This window comes from Salvelinus alpinus, chromosome 29 (assembly GCF_045679555.1).
Source record: "Salvelinus alpinus chromosome 29, SLU_Salpinus.1, whole genome shotgun sequence".
NCBI lineage: Eukaryota > Metazoa > Chordata > Actinopteri > Salmoniformes > Salmonidae > Salvelinus > Salvelinus alpinus.
The window spans coordinates 17,046,165-17,062,509 of record NC_092114.1 but is presented as its reverse complement, the minus strand read 5'-3'; the positions used below and the strand labels follow the sequence as shown (position 1 = coordinate 17,062,509).

General features: G+C 41.4%; 1 protein-coding gene across 3 annotated transcripts; it reads right to left on the bottom strand.

Moving 5' to 3' along the window:
• Positions 1 to 10,725, bottom strand: LOC139559162 (uncharacterized). Of its 3 annotated transcripts, none has more exons than XM_071374927.1 (8): positions 10,088 to 10,725; positions 6,236 to 6,285; positions 6,077 to 6,154; positions 5,568 to 5,707; positions 4,691 to 4,813; positions 4,479 to 4,536; positions 4,010 to 4,336; positions 1 to 3,619 (listed from the first exon to the last, which is right to left on the bottom strand). In XM_071374927.1, exons 2-8 carry the CDS (start codon positions 6,258 to 6,260, stop codon positions 3,348 to 3,350), a joined length of 1,023 nt encoding a protein of 340 aa, XP_071231028.1. In that variant the 5' UTR covers positions 6,261 to 6,285; positions 10,088 to 10,725; the 3' UTR covers positions 1 to 3,347. The 3 variants fall into 3 exon arrangements, with proteins under 3 accessions (XP_071231028.1, XP_071231029.1, XP_071231030.1); XM_071374928.1 differs by having other exon boundaries at positions 10,574 to 10,725; XM_071374929.1 differs by lacking the exon at positions 6,077 to 6,154.
• Between the last annotated feature and the right edge of the window lie 5,620 nt (positions 10,726 to 16,345).

Here is a 16,345-nt window from a genome sequence, read left to right as displayed (position 1 = left end):
TTTTGTCAAAGTTTATTAAAAAAATTACGTTACTTACAAGGAGTGCAAAGGCGAATTTAGTTATTGTACACACACACTTCAGAGAGGTGATCCCTAACGAAAATATTCAAATAAATACTAGAACGCACCAATAGGATATCGCTAGGTCGTGCTTGTCTCTGCCCACCTCCATGCTTGTCTCTGCCCACCTCCATGCTTGTCTCTGCCCACCTCCATGCTTGTCTCTGCCCACCTCCATGCTTGTCTCTGCCCACCTCCATGCTTGTTCTGCCCACCTCCATGCTTGTTCTGCCCACCTCCATGCTTGTCTCTGCCCACCTCCATGCTTGTTCTGCCCACCATGCTTCATTTGCTCCCATTGAAAACGACACAGATTAACTAGCTCGGGTTAGGTTTGAACATATTTGGTCACGTTCCTGAATCTTAATGGGGGAAAAAATGTGAAAACTAATAACAAACACTACTTTACTCCATCTGTGCTACATGAACCATAATAGTCTATATAATACAGTCTTGCTCTGGACCCGCTGAAAAAGATATGCCTCAAGTTTGATCCTGTCCATAAATTGCCACTGGGCCACACACAGTCCAATACAAATTTCCGAGTAAAGTGCTGCACATGAAAATGTAAAAAAAAATATGAACAATGAAACCATTGAAAATGGCTCAACTGAGCAGATTTGCTTCCATTTTCAAATGATTATTATTTACAGTATACAACACAACTTAATTTTGGTGAGCCACGAGTATGAACCAAAGTCTAAGTATAGCCGAACACTGTCCAGAGCCACGTTGATGAACTAAACCCCATTGGATTAGGAAGTAGAATACTAATTTAATAGGATCTCTCTACTAAACTTAATTTCCTGAGTTGCCAAGTGTGAAAACTGTGTAACAAGTCCTCTGCTGTGACTATGAATCTGAATTTAAACAACTTATTCAGCTCTGCTTTCCTCTTCTGGTCACAAACTGATATAGTGACTCCTTCTGGACATTTCTGGAAAGGGCAATGTTGAACCCCTAATTGATCCCTCTTAATTATGTAAAATATACCTTAAGACACATTTACATTTAGAAAAATAATCGCATTAAAAGGTAGACTCAGTGAAATTATGTTGCCACGAGCAGCACGGCATATATCGAGATGCAAGACTTCACTCTCACCACAGTCACACAGTATCGTCCCATGTGCACGGGTTCGCTTCACGTAATTCCAGCGTGATAGCCACGCGACTAAAACAGAGGAGAAGTTGAGCCTCGCGCTTCAAATCTCTTTGTTTTTGAGGAATTTGACCCACTATGATGTTTACTTTTTGCATCTACGTCATATCGCTGAGTCTATAACCAAAATAAAACGTAGAAAAAGGCAACAAAGATATTATTTAACTTCTTCATGGTCTAAAATTCAAAAGGCAATCGCACTTCTGAGCTATCTTTGTTGCAGATGCATGGTAACAGATGACTACTCCAACCCCATTCGATGCATTGAACGGATGTGGGTGGAGCAATGTCTACATAAGGGTGCAAAATAAAAACACTCACAAAAGCTCTGACGAAGGCCTTAAGGCCGATACGTAAAGCTTAATAACGAGCAGTGATACGAGCAAGGGAAGTGTGTGGGTTTCATATTTTCTCTCACTTCTTCATGGTCTCTCAGTAGGTGGCCGTTGAAGCTGTGTTTCACAAACTGAGGCAGTGTTCAATGAGTAGTTTATCTCCCCATCTTGTCAGCAGCAGACAAACAACTTAAAACAAACAAGTCTTGGTAACAGAGCTGAACCGGTGAGTTGAATTAGTGACAGTTGTATGAAGTCATGAAATTCAATCACATGCTTACAGGGGAGGTACCCATGTTTACAACAACCCAAAATCAGCACTAAAACCAACAGAATGCAATCCAGTGTATAATTAAGCAATAAGGCCCGAGGGGGTGTGGTATATGGCCAATATACCACGGCTAACGGCTGTATCCAGGCGTTGCATCGTGCATAAGAACAATCCTTAGCCGTGGTATATTGGCCATATACCACACCCCCTCGGGCCTTATTGCTTAAATAAAAACCGCCTGGAAAGCGGTTTTAACCAATCAGCGTCCAGGATTAGACCCGTCTGTTGTATAAAAAACCATAGAAACCAGAGTTATAAAACAAACACACCTGTCCATTTAAAACAACATAAAGTCAGTGTCTAAACCACCACTAGAATAATCATCCATGGTGGTTGTATGTATGGTGTGTGGTAGTTAGACCCAGGGAGGTCCTGGTCCTGGATCTGCTCAGGGACCCAAGGCAGGGATGTGGACCCAATAGCCTACTCTGTGACAGGGAGGGCTGAGGAGGATGACTGGGCCGTGCCGGGGGGACAGGAACTCTCCATGTCCTGGAGGGAAAGGCTGTGGGGGGCGTCGGGGTCTAGATCTCTGTACTCCTGTGGCTGCACGCCCCCCCCCCATGCTCCTGAGGAAAGGATCAAGGTATGGATGGGGTGCAATCCCCTGGGTGAGTGGATAGCGAGTGTACGGGAGGGGCTGGGGTTTGAACCCGATAGGGTTAGTGGGAAAGAGGTGTGGGCCAGGGCTGGTTCTGATCCCATCAGAGACAAACTTGGTAAGGGTCACAGTTCATTCTGTGGCCCTCTGGGTAAGGACCAGGGTGTGTCTCGTAACCCTGCGGACCTGTTCTATAGGTGTCAGGGGTCAGCTGTTTGGCTCTGTAGGACCACGCTTCTCTGAACTCTGACCTCTGAACTCACACAACTGCACCTGCTGCATGGCTGCTATGTCACCCATACGAATGCTCATGTCTCCTCTGTGAAGAAATGGCCCTGCCTGATCCTTATGAAGTGCTATGTCATGTCTGAGAGCTGCTGTGTCAACCTGAGCTCCTGTAAACCCCTGCGCCTGGTTCTGTTGTGGAGGCTGGCCTTGCAAATACTGTTGGTGGTGAAAGCCAGAGTTTCTCTCCCTCTCTCTCAGCTTTCCTCCCCATTTCTCCCCCTCCACCATGACCCCCATTTCTCCCCCTCCAACTCCTTCCTGAATTTCAGCTCTGCATTGTTCCTCTTTCTCCATCAACTAACAGTCAGTTAGCCCCGCTCCTGTAGCATACAGTTGTCCCTTCTGCTGTTTGGTACATTCTGTCAGTTGATCTTTCTGCTGTTTGGTACATTCTGTCAGTTGATCTTTCTGCTGTTTGGTACATTCTGTCAGTTGATCTTTCTGCTGTTTGGTACATTCTGTCAGTTGATCTTTCTGCTGTTTGGTACATTCTGTCAGTTGATCTTTCTCCTGTTTGGTACATTCTGTCAGTTGATCTGACAGAATGTGGGATGGGGCTGGGTGGAGGCATCTATGGTGGGGAGTGAAGGGGTAAGGAGTGTGAAAGGGAGGTTTCCAGGCTGAAGGAATTCCTCTCCAGCAGCAGGGGACCGTCAGTCATAGACAGAATCACCTTGAACACCGGCTCACAGCGAATCACCTTCGATGGAACCCCCTGTAGTCCCGCCCCCTCAGAACCACCCAGTGATGTCTGACCTCCATCTGTGCCATAATCAGGGGTCGGGGAAAGAGAGGGGTCATGCTGCCATGGTAACGCTGACACAGGACGCTTTAGTGAAGCACCTTTAGTGAGAGAGGAGAGAGAAAGAGAAAGAGAGGAGGGGACAAAGAGAGAGGGAATGCGACAAAGAGGGAGACGGAGAGAAAGAGAGAGAACACTCACAGAGAAGAATGATAAATGGCAGTAGAGTGTGAGATGAACAGATGAAGACATTTTACAGGACAACCATAAATGGACAGTTTTCTTCTAAAAGACCCCCACCCCCAATAGACAACAGCAACCTGAGTAGAAATGTGTAGCAGGGGATGATTCAGAGATAGAAGTACCTAACATTAAAAAACGAATTAAGCCAACTGTCAAATAGGCATTTCCCACACGGTGGTGCCCAACCCAGACTTTAACCACCAGAACAAAGGTTACGTATCATCCCATGAGGTTACACATACACTCACCAATCAGGGGCTTGGTTTCATGGGAAAACCTCTCCTCCTTCCCCGAGCTGTGTTGTGATTGGACAGAGACACTCTGCCGCAATATAGGGGACTTCTCTGATTGGCCAGATGAGTTCCAACTCCGGGCAGTCGGACTCTTCAATAGTACGGTTCGGTTATCAATCTGGACAACAGGCTTCTCAGGTTGGACGTAGAGCCTCTGAGGTGATATAATGGTTCTCTGTGATTGGATGGCGAGATACTCCGACTGGACTGATGGCTTCTCTGATTGGCTCTGGAGATTTCTCTGCTCCCGCCCAGTCCTAATGGCATGCAAGAGGATGAGAGCTGGAGGAGGTGAAAAGAGATAGAGAGGGAGAGAGATAGTATGGCCAGAGGAAAGGTGGGAGGGGGAAGAGGGGAGGACAGAGTGAGTGAGGTAAACTGGTAATAAACAGAGGGATGAAAGAAGACAAGGATACAGACCGACCATCGATGTCACTGTGTAACGTCATCTCCTCATAAATGGCAGCATTCAACTCCAGCACCTAACAGAAAGACACGACATTTGTACACACACACACACACACACACACACACACACACACACACACACACACACACACACACACACACACACACACACACACACCTGTCTTGCGCACACACACACCTGCCCGCACAAACACCACACACACACACCTGTACGTCCCCGGTCCCTTCCCTCTTCTCTAGTATTTGAGCCATCTCCATAAGAGGCCGGGCCAGCATGAACAGGTCAGGACTCGGCTTCCACTCTGACACAAAGTGAGGGTGATCGACTTTCTATACAATCACAACCAAGGGAGAGAGGAAACACACACACACACACACACACACAGATAGAATACACACACACACACACACAGAATACACACACACACACACACACACACAGGTGCGTTAGCTCTGAAGGTGCAGCTTGTAATAGGAATATCCAGGTGAACTAAAGAGAAGAGCAGTCTCAGATAAAGTCAATCGGAAATCAATCCGGTTTATTACAAGTTGCAACAGGGAGACAGCAGAGAAGCAGAGGAAATGTCTAACTGGCCTATCGGACACAGGCCCTTAATGTCCTAATCAGACACTACCAATGTTCTGTAAACACCAGCCTGAGAGGCTTGTGGGAAGTCAAAACAAAAGGCAGTGACGGTCAGCTGACACAGTGTCATCAACACAACGGTGAATAATCAGTGTGTCCTCGGTCCGTGTACCTGGCCGTCAACCACCATCAAAAAGATATGAGAATAATCCAGAACAAGTCTCGTCACCATCGAGCTGCACCTTGAGCATCACAAATAGAACACTGGAAATGAGGTGGATTGCAGAAACTCAAAATATGCTTAACATGGTGTTGATCACTCTAAATTAAAAATGTTGTAATCTTAAATATTACCATTACAAAACTGTATTAGACTAGTTGTAGGTCAGTGATAGTGTAAAGAGATGTGAGAGTTAACTGTACAGCTATTGCAGTAACACATCAGAACCATTAAGTAGCTTGTGAATGAAGAGCTCAGATCCAGAAAACCACACTCACTATGTATCTGTATCTGTGGAGACTCCCCATGATGTGGCTCCTGACGTCAGCCTTACTGAGACGACACACACACACCTCACACAGGTACACCGCCTCAGAGTCCCGGCCGAGCTTCACACACTCTGTCACGCAGCTCAAACCTGAAACACACACACACACACAGGTCAAAGTAGGCACATTGGTCAAATACCCCATACATGTATCACACACATACGCACACACACACACACACACATACAAACACACACATACACACACACACACACACACACACACACACACACACACACACACACACACACACACACACACACACACACACACATACACACATACACACACACATACAAACACACACATACAAACACACACACACACACACACACACACACACACACACATACATACACACACAAACACACACACACACACAAACACACACACACACACATACACACACAAACACACACATACACACACATACACACACACACACAGCTGTTCCTGACCGATGATGGGCTGCAGTCTGTTCTTGTTGTTTAGATATACCCTGAGGCCGATGGACAGCAGGCTCTGCCCACACACAGCTACGTGACAATGAGAGAATGAATGAATGACTGAATGATAGGATGAATGAAAGAATAAAGAAATTATAACCCATAGGCTACCTTTATGTGCTCGTCCAGGCTGCATAGTGGCAGACTAACACCGTAACAACCTAAAGGGAGAGATGGAGAAAATAGAGAGGGAGAAAAGAGAGAGGGAGAAAAGAGAGAGGGAGAGTTAATGAGGGAGAAGGAAAGGAAACACTATGAATGCAGACACCACAGGGTGGCGCAACTACCCCACTAGTAATATCTGTATAATGTATTAGCTAGCTGTTAGACTACACCACTAGTAATATCTGTATAATGTATTAGCTAGCTGCCAGACTACACCACTAGTAATATCTGTATAATGTATTAGCTAGCTGCTAGACTACACCACTAGTAATATCTGTATAATGTATTAGCTAGCTGTTAGACTACATCACTAGTAATATCTGTATAATGTATTAGCTAGCTGTTAGACTACACCACTAGTAATATCTGTATAATGTATTAGCTAGCTGCCAGACTACACCACTAGTAATATCTGTATAATGTATTAGCTAGCTGTTAGACTACACCACTAGTAATATCTGTATAATGTATTAGCTAGCTGCTAGACTACACCACTAGTAATATCTGTATAATGTATTAGCTAGCTGTTAGACTACACCACTAGTAATATCTGTATAATGTATTAGCTAGCTGCCAGACTACACCACTAGTAATATCTGTATAATGTATTAGCTAGCTGTTAGACTACACCACTAGTAATATCTGTATAATGTATTAGCTAGCTGCCAGACTACACCACTAGTAATATCTGTATAATGTATTAGCTAGCTGTTAGACTACACCACTAGTAATATCTGTATAATGTATTAGCTAGCTGTTAGACTACACCACTAGTAATATCTGTATAATGTATTAGCTAGCTGTTAGACTACACCACTAGTAATATCTGTATAATGTATTAGCTAGCTGCCAGACTACACCACTAGTAATATCTGTATAATGTATTAGCTAGCTGTTAGACTACACCACTAGTAATATCTGTATAATGTATTAGCTAGCTGCTAGACTACACCACTAGTAATATCTGTATAATGTATTAGCTAGCTGTTAGACTACACCACTAGTAATATCTGTATAATGTATTAGCTAGCTGTTAGACTGCACCACTAGTAATATCTGTATAATGTATTAGCTAGCTGTTAGACTACATCACTAGTAATATCTGTATAATGTATTAGCTAGCTGCTAGACTACACCACTAGTAATATCTGTATAATGTATTAGCTAGCTGCTAGACTACACCACTAGTAATATCTGTATAATGTATTAGCTAGCTGTTAGACTACATCACTAGTAATATCTGTATAATGTATTAGCTAGCTGTTAGACTACATCACTAGTAATATCTGTATAATGTATTAGCTAGCTGCCAGACTACACCACTAGTAATATCTGTATAATGTATTAGCTAGCTGCCAGACTACACCACTAGTAATATCTGTATAATGTATTAGCTAGCTGTTAGACTGCACCACTAGTAATATCTGTATAATGTATTAGCTAGCTGTTAGACTGCACCACTAGTAATATCTGTATAATGTATTAGCTAGCTGTTAGACTGCACCACTAGTAATATCTGTATAATGTATTAGCTAGCTGTTAGACTGCACCACTAGTAATATCTGTATAATGTATTAGCTAGCTGTTAGACTGCACCACTAGTAATATCTGTATAATGTATTAGCTAGCTGTTAGACTACACCACTAGTAATATCTGTATAATGTATTAGCTAGCTGCCAGACTACACCACTAGTAATATCTGTATAATGTATTAGCTAGCTGTTAGACTGCACCACTAGTAATATCTGTATAATGTATTAGCTAGCTGCCAGACTACACCACTAGTAATATCTGTATAATGTATTAGCTAGCTGTTAGACTGCACCACTAGTAATATCTGTATAATGTATTAGCTAGCTGTTAGACTGCACCACTAGTAATATCTGTATAATGTATTAGCTAGCTGTTAGACTACACCACTAGTAATATCTGTATAATGTATTAGCTAGCTGTTAGACTGCACCACTAGTAATATCTGTATAATGTATTAGCTAGCTGTTAGACTACATCACTAGTAATATCTGTATAATGTATTAGCTAGCTGCTAGACTACACCACTAGTAATATCTGTATAATGTATTAGCTAGCTGCTAGACTACACCACTAGTAATATCTGTATAATGTATTAGCTAGCTGTTAGACTACATCACTAGTAATATCTGTATAATGTATTAGCTAGCTGTTAGACTACATCACTAGTAATATCTGTATAATGTATTAGCTAGCTGCTAGACTACACCACTAGTAATATCTGTATAATGTATTAGCTAGCTGCTAGACTACACCACTAGTAATATCTGTATAATGTATTAGCTAGCTGCTAGACTACACCACTAGTAATATCTGTATAATGTATTAGCTAGCTGTTAGACTACACCACTAGTAATATCTGTATAATGTATTAGCTAGCTGTTAGACTACACCACTAGTAATATCTGTATAATGTATTAGCTAGCTGCCAGACTACACCACTAGTAATATCTGTATAATGTATTAGCTAGCTGCCAGACTACACCACTAGTAATATCTGTATAATGTATTAGCTAGCTGCCAGACTACACCACTAGTAATATCTGTATAATGTATTAGCTAGCTGTTAGACTGCACCACTAGTAATATCTGTATAATGTATTAGCTAGCTGTTAGACTGCACCACTAGTAATATCTGTATAATGTATTAGCTAGCTGTTAGACTGCACCACTAGTAATATCTGTATAATGTATTAGCTAGCTGTTAGACTGCACCACTAGTAATATCTGTATAATGTATTAGCTAGCTGTTAGACTACACTACTAGTAATATCTGTATAATGTATTAGCTAGCTGCCAGACTACACCACTAGTAATATCTGTATAATGTATTAGCTAGCTGTTAGACTGCACCACTAGTAATATCTGTATAATGTATTAGCTAGCTGCCAGACTACACCACTAGTAATATCTGTATAATGTATTTGCTAGCTGTTAGACTGCACCACTAGTAATATCTGTATAATGTATTAGCTAGCTGCCAGACTACATCACTCTCTACATCTGTGTCAGTTTGACTTTTGCCATTTCACAGCACCAATTTTTTAAAGGTGAATTACATGTAATCTGATTACAAAACAAGCTAATCAGCTACTTTACCAGCAAAAAAATATTGTAATCAGATTACAAATTCTATAGAAAAACTAGATGATTACTTTTAAATTCAGAAAGGATGTTAGCAAAAAATAAAAAATAAATTAGGACACTTTTCTGTTTTCTTAATCACATTCAAATCCGAGTTCCACCTTAGCAAGTCTGACCACAAGTCAGAGAACACTGTGAAGACACACCAAATGCGTTTTATGGATCTTCTTCTAAAGTCTCTTGAGGGGAAAGTAATCCAAACGTAACTGAAAGTAATCCGAGTTGGGTAATTCAAAAATTCAGTTACTGATTACAATTTTGGACAGGTAACGGGTAACTATAACGGATTCTGCCTGCCTGACTATCAATATTTTTTTCCATCTGTTTAGCAAAACTAAAGTAATATTCAACAAACTTAACTGAAACGTCAGAATAAAAACATTTTTACTAATTAACTACCAATTCCGGGGCTCGTATGAAATGTAAGGATAACTGTCTCGCCAAGCTAACGTTAGCTAGCTAATCCATTCATAGACACTGGCTAGCTTCTAGCAATAACATTTGCTAATGAAACTCCGGTGATAGTTAGCTAAATTACATAGAAGCCAGCAAGCAGCTAACCTAAGTAAAAGTTGTTAGCCATATGCTAATTAACGTTTACAAATAATATAATGAACACCTACCTGTCTGTACACCACGTCGGAGTAAATGGTGTGTTTGATCTGTCTGTCTGAAAGAAGTTAAAACTTTTAAAACTTTAACTACAAGAGGACTACAAGAGGACAGTTGCTCACACCGCGGGGGAAACTCGAGAGTAGAGCTAAACTCATTAGCGATAGGGGGGGATTTATTTCAGTCTTTCCTTTCCTTGTCAAAGAGTTTGAGGTGATGATAAGATAATGATTATTTATTCGGTCAAATTATACACAATACGATTCTAGTCTACTTTGATCCCCACAGGGAACCTACGAGAGCTCAAAATGTTTAAATGATCTTGTCCCGCATGGTGACATGAAGTGAACTTCGCTATAAAACGCAAAATAACAAAACAGCCATAAAGACCGTTGCTGTATGAAGAGTTCCCTGTGTAATGTCACCATCAACTGAACAATACCCTCTGCCAACCAAACGTAGACTGCCATGCGTAAATATGCCTAGTCCCAAATGACCATCCTCGGTGAGCTGTCTGCCTGTCTCTGTCCTTGTGTTTCCTATCTGCAGCGATTCCAGACGTGCTCTCTCTCTGGCTCTCACTACTCAGGAGCTGATAAATCTTGAGCAGCTTCCCTTTCTCACCCCCTGTCCTTCATGCAGAGAGGCAGGTTGGCGGGTTTGAATGAAATTAAATGAAAGGAAATGAGGCGAGTCCACAGTCGCCCACCTTTTATTCTGTTTCAAGAGTTACACATGTGTCTAGTGACACCGTGTTTTAATTGTATTCAATGTATCATCATTTATTTTATTAATGTAATCATATTAAATAGAGGATATAGATCCCCCAAGGAATATTTGTTTTATGTTGCTTGCTGCTCATTCATTAGAAGTGCATTGCAGAAATGTTGCTATTGGAATGAGTCTGCTTATAAGGAGAACAGAAACAATGGAAAATAATTGGGACTGGTATAGACTGGTGCCAGCTGTATTACGAGCAGAGGCGCAACTTTCACTGGGATCGGGGGACATTCTAAAGTTGTATTTTTGACCCCCTCCCCCACAGTTTTATCATTGGAATAGTCTTCTACATTTGCACACACTGTACATAGATTTTTTTCTATTGTGTTATTGACTGTACGTTTGCTTATGTGTAACTCTGTGTTGTTGTTTTTGTCGCACTGCTTTGCTTTATTCTTGGCCAGGTCGCAGTTGTAAATGAGAACTTGTTCTCAACTGGCCTACCTGGTAAAATAAAGGTGAAAATATATATATATCTCTTGATACAAAATGAGGCTACGGTGTGATTTAGGACCATGGACCAACGCCTCCGAGCGTTGGGTAGGCTGTTTGGAGTGTTTATCCGACTGGATTAAAAAAAATATATATATATATTATGTCCTCCCTATTTGGAAAACCAAAGTTGCGGCACTGATTACGAGAATAGGCCACTATCAGTATCAGGTGTGAAGGCCAAGATGGGACAGAACTCTCAGAGGAAAATAGTTCAATGTCAATATCAGAATTCATACTGAGAATATCTGTCTCCGAATTCATAAATAGATCATATTTATTGATCATTAAAATACTTAAACACTGCTACTCTGAGATGCTCTTTGAGTACGCTCACGACTTATCATGACTAGCAGTAACACAAATAACATGATGTTTTAGTGGGTGTGGGGATGTGTCTCCTGCGACTGTGTATATCTTATATTTAGCTTACAGTCCAACAGACACTGTCCTGAAAATGACATGTGTAGGGTAACATTAGTATCTCTATGTCTCGCTCAGTAATGAAAATGACATGTGTCGGGTAACATTAGTATCTCTATGTCTCGCTCAGTAATGAAAATGACATGTGTCGGGTAACATTAGTATCTCTATGTCTCGCTCAGTAATGAAAATGACATGTGTCGGGTAACATTAGTATCTCTATGTCTCGCTCAGTAATGAAAATGACATGTGTCGGGTAACATTAGTATCTCTATGTCTCGCTCAGTAATGAAAATTACATGTGTCGGGTAACATTAGTATCTCTATGTCTCGCTCAGTAATGAAAATTACATGTGTCGGGTAACATTAGTATCTCTATGTCTCGCTCAGTAATGAAAATTACATGTGTCGGGTAACATTAGTATCTCTATGTCTCGCTCAGTAATGAAAATGACATGTGTCGGGTAACATTAGTATCTCTATGTCTCGCTCAGTAATGAAAATGACATGTGTCGGGTAACATTAGTATCTCTATGTCTCGCTCAGTAATGAAAATGACATGTGTCGGGTAACATTAGTATCTCTATGTCTCGCTCAGTAATGAAAATGACATGTGTCGGGTAACATTAGTATCTCTATGTCTCGCTCAGTAATGAAAATGACATTTGTCGGGTAACATTAGTATCTCTATGTCTCGCTCAGTAATGAAAATGACATGTGTCGGGTAACATTAGTATCTCTATGTCTCGCTCAGTAATGAAAATGACATGTGTCGGGTAACATTAGTATCTCTATGTCTCGCTCAGTAATGAAAATGACATGTGTCGGGTAACATTAGTATCTCTATGTCTCGCTCAGTAATGAAAATTACATGTGTCGGGTAACATTAGTATCTCTATGTCTCGCTCAGTAATGCTTGTAGGATTCTGAGTTGTGATGGTAAGGAAGATGTTGAGAACAAAAGGCTGACAAACACCTTGCCAAAGCTACAACTTACATCTCCTTATATACTGTCAACATGTACATTCTCATTGGTCAGTACAGAAACATCAGGTCAGTTATATGACCACCATCATCGTTACCAGGGGAGAGGTGAGCACTCTAAACTAGCCTCATCATCATCATCATCATAACCAGTGGAGAGGTGAGCACTCTAAACTAACATCATCATCATCATCAGTAGAGAGGTGAGCACTCTAAACTAACATCATCATCATCATCAGTAGAGAGGTGAGCACTCTAAACTAACATCATCATCATCACCAGTAGAGAGGTGAGCACTCTAAACTAGCCTCATCATCATCATAACCAGTGGAGAGGTGAGCACTCTAAACTAGCCTCATCATCACCAGTGGAGAGATGAGCACTCTAAACTAGCCTCATCATCATCATAACCAGTGGAGAGGTGAGCACTCTAAACTAGCATCATCATCATCACCAGTGGAGAGATGAGCACTCTAAACTAGCATCATCATCATCATCATCATCATCACCAGTAGAGAGGTGAGCACTCTAAACTAGCCTCATCATCATCACCAGTAGAGAGGTGAGCACTCTAAACTAGCCTCATCATCATCATAACCAGTGGAGAGGTGAGCACTCTAAACTAGCCTCATCATCACCAGTGGAGAGATGAGCACTCTAAACTAGCATCATCATCATCATCATCATCATCACCAGTAGAGAGGTGAGCACTCTAAACTAGCCTCATCACCATCATCATAACCAGTGGAGAGGTGAGCACTCTAAACTAGCCTCATCATCATCACCAGTAGAGAGGTGAGCACTCTAAACTAGCCTCATCATCATCACCAGTAGAGAGGTGAGCACTCTAAACTAGCCTCATCATCATCATCACCAGTAGAGAGGTGAGCACTCTAAACTAACATCATCATCAGTAGAGAGGTGAGCACTCTAAACTAGCCTCATCATCATAATCAGTGGAGAGGTGAGCACTCTAAACTAACATCATCATCAGTAGAGAGGTGAGCACTCTAAACTAGCCTCATCATCATCATCATAATCAGTGGAGAGGTGAGCACTCTAAACTAGCCTCATCATCATCATTACCAGTAGAGAGGTGAGCACTCTAAACTAGCCTCATCATCATCATAATCAGTGGAGAGGTGAGCACTCTAAACTAGCCTCATCATCATCATTACCAGTGGAGAGGTGAGCACTCTAAACTAGCCTCATCATCATCATTACCAGTGGAGAGGTGAGCACTCTAAACTAGCCTCATCATCATCATAACCAGTGGAGAGGTGAGCACTCTAAACTAGCCTCATCATCATCATCACAACCAGTAGAGAGGTGAGCACTTTAAACTAGCCTCATTATCATCATCATCATAACCAGTGCTTATGTCTGCTGTGTAGAGTTCAGAGAACACTTGAGGTGTGTGAATGTGTGAGGCTGAAATAGAGGAAGTCACCAGAGTGTGTCCAAGTGTTCCAGGTGAAGCACCATTGCTGCACCTGGAGGAGACACACACACAGAGAGAGAGAGAGAGAGAGAAGCACTAAAGAAACCAAGATTGACAAAGAAAGATACAATTTTGTTTACGAATGTCAGCATTAAAATGAACGATTCTTGGGTTTCCTTCATTTTGTATTACTAAAAAACAACTTCCAGCCAGAGCATGATCTGTTACAGCCCTGTGGGAGGGGCCTAATCTTGTCAGAACAAACTCCGTCCAATCACTTGAATGCTTTTCAGTTTCCGTGACTACTGATTGTGGTGATAACAAGTGCAAACTGTATATTTGGTTTATGTATACTACTCTTTTTAACATTTACTTTTTTAGATACTAGACAGCATATTTTAATTGCAAATCAAATTAATGTTAAATAAGTACATATTCAGTTGATTGTAGATTTTTTTCTGAATGTGTGTTATTATAGGTGTATTATTACATTGAATGTTTTCATTATTTCTGTATCTTATATGATTGTGTTCTGAATAAAACGTTGATATGCCTAGGCCTTGTTGTCTTGTGTGTGTGTGTGTGTGTGTGTGTGTGTGTGTGTGTGTGTGTGTGTGTGTGTGTGTGTGTGTGTGTGTGTGTGTGTGTGTGTGTGTGTGTGTGTGTGTGTGAGAGCTACAGACTCCAAGGTTGTTATACATTCCACACTTGGAATACAACTGTTTCTGTTCTGGTGTCCTCGGTGTCTCTTATCTTCACTTCCTTTCTCTCTCATTACTCCTCCATTCTCCCTCCCCTCCTGTCGACCCTGGCTGTTTGACATTTTACTCTGGCCTCTCAGTTCCCACCATATGCACACAAACACTCACATACAGTGGTGTAAAGTACTTATTTTCTTCAGGAATGTAGTGAAGTAAAAGTAAAAGTTGTCAAAAAATATAAATGGTAAAGTAAAGATACCCCCCCCCCCCCAAAATAACTTATGAAGTACTTGAAAGTACTTCATAAGTTATTTTGGGGGGGGGGGGGGGGTATCTTTACTTTACTATTTATATTTTTTGACAACTTTTACTTTTACTTCACTACATTCCTGAAGAAAATAATGTACTTTTTTTCTCAAACATTTTCCCTGACACCTAAAAGTACTCGTTACATTTTGAATTCTTAGCAGGGCAGAAAATCAAATCAAATCCAAATTATTTGTCACGTGCGCCAAATACAGTGGGGCAAAAAAGTATTTAGTCAGCCACCAATTGAGCAAGTTCTCCCACTTAAAAATATGAGAGAGGCCTGTAATTTTCCTCATAGGTACACTTCATCTATGACAGACAAAATGAGAGAAAAAAATCCAGAAAATCACATTGTAGGATTTTTAATGAATTTATTTGCAAATTATGGTGGAAAATAAGTATTTGGTCACCTACAAACAAGCAAGATTTCTGGCTCTCACAGACCTGTAACTTCTTCTTTAAGAGGTGCCTCTGTCCTCCACTCGTTACCTGTATTAATGGCACCTGTTTGAAGTTGTTATCAGTATAAAAGACACCTGTCCACAACCTCAAACAGTCACACTCCAAACTCCACTAATTTAAGCTTTCTGCCCGTAGTGAAGTAGTATTTTACTGGGTGACTTTAACTTTTGCTTGAGTCGTGTTCTGTTTAAGGTATCTTTACTTTTACTCACATATGACAATTAGGTACTTATTCCACCACTGGTCTCACACCACACACACACACACACACACACACACACAGACACACAGACACACACACACACACACACACACACACACACACACACACACACACACACACACACACACACACACACACACACACACACACACACACACACACACACACACACACACACACACACACACACACACACACACACACACACACACACAAAAAGCTACAGACTCCAAGGTTGTTATACATTCCACACTTGGAATACAACTGTTCCTGTTCTGGTGTCCTCGGTGTCTCTTATCTTCACTTCTTTTCTCTCTCATTACTCCTCCATTCTCCCTCCCCTCCCTGTCGACCCTGGCTGTTTGGCCTTTTATTCCAGCCTCGCAGTTCCCACCACACACGCACGCACACACACACACACACACACACACAATCTAAGGAGAGACAGACGGTC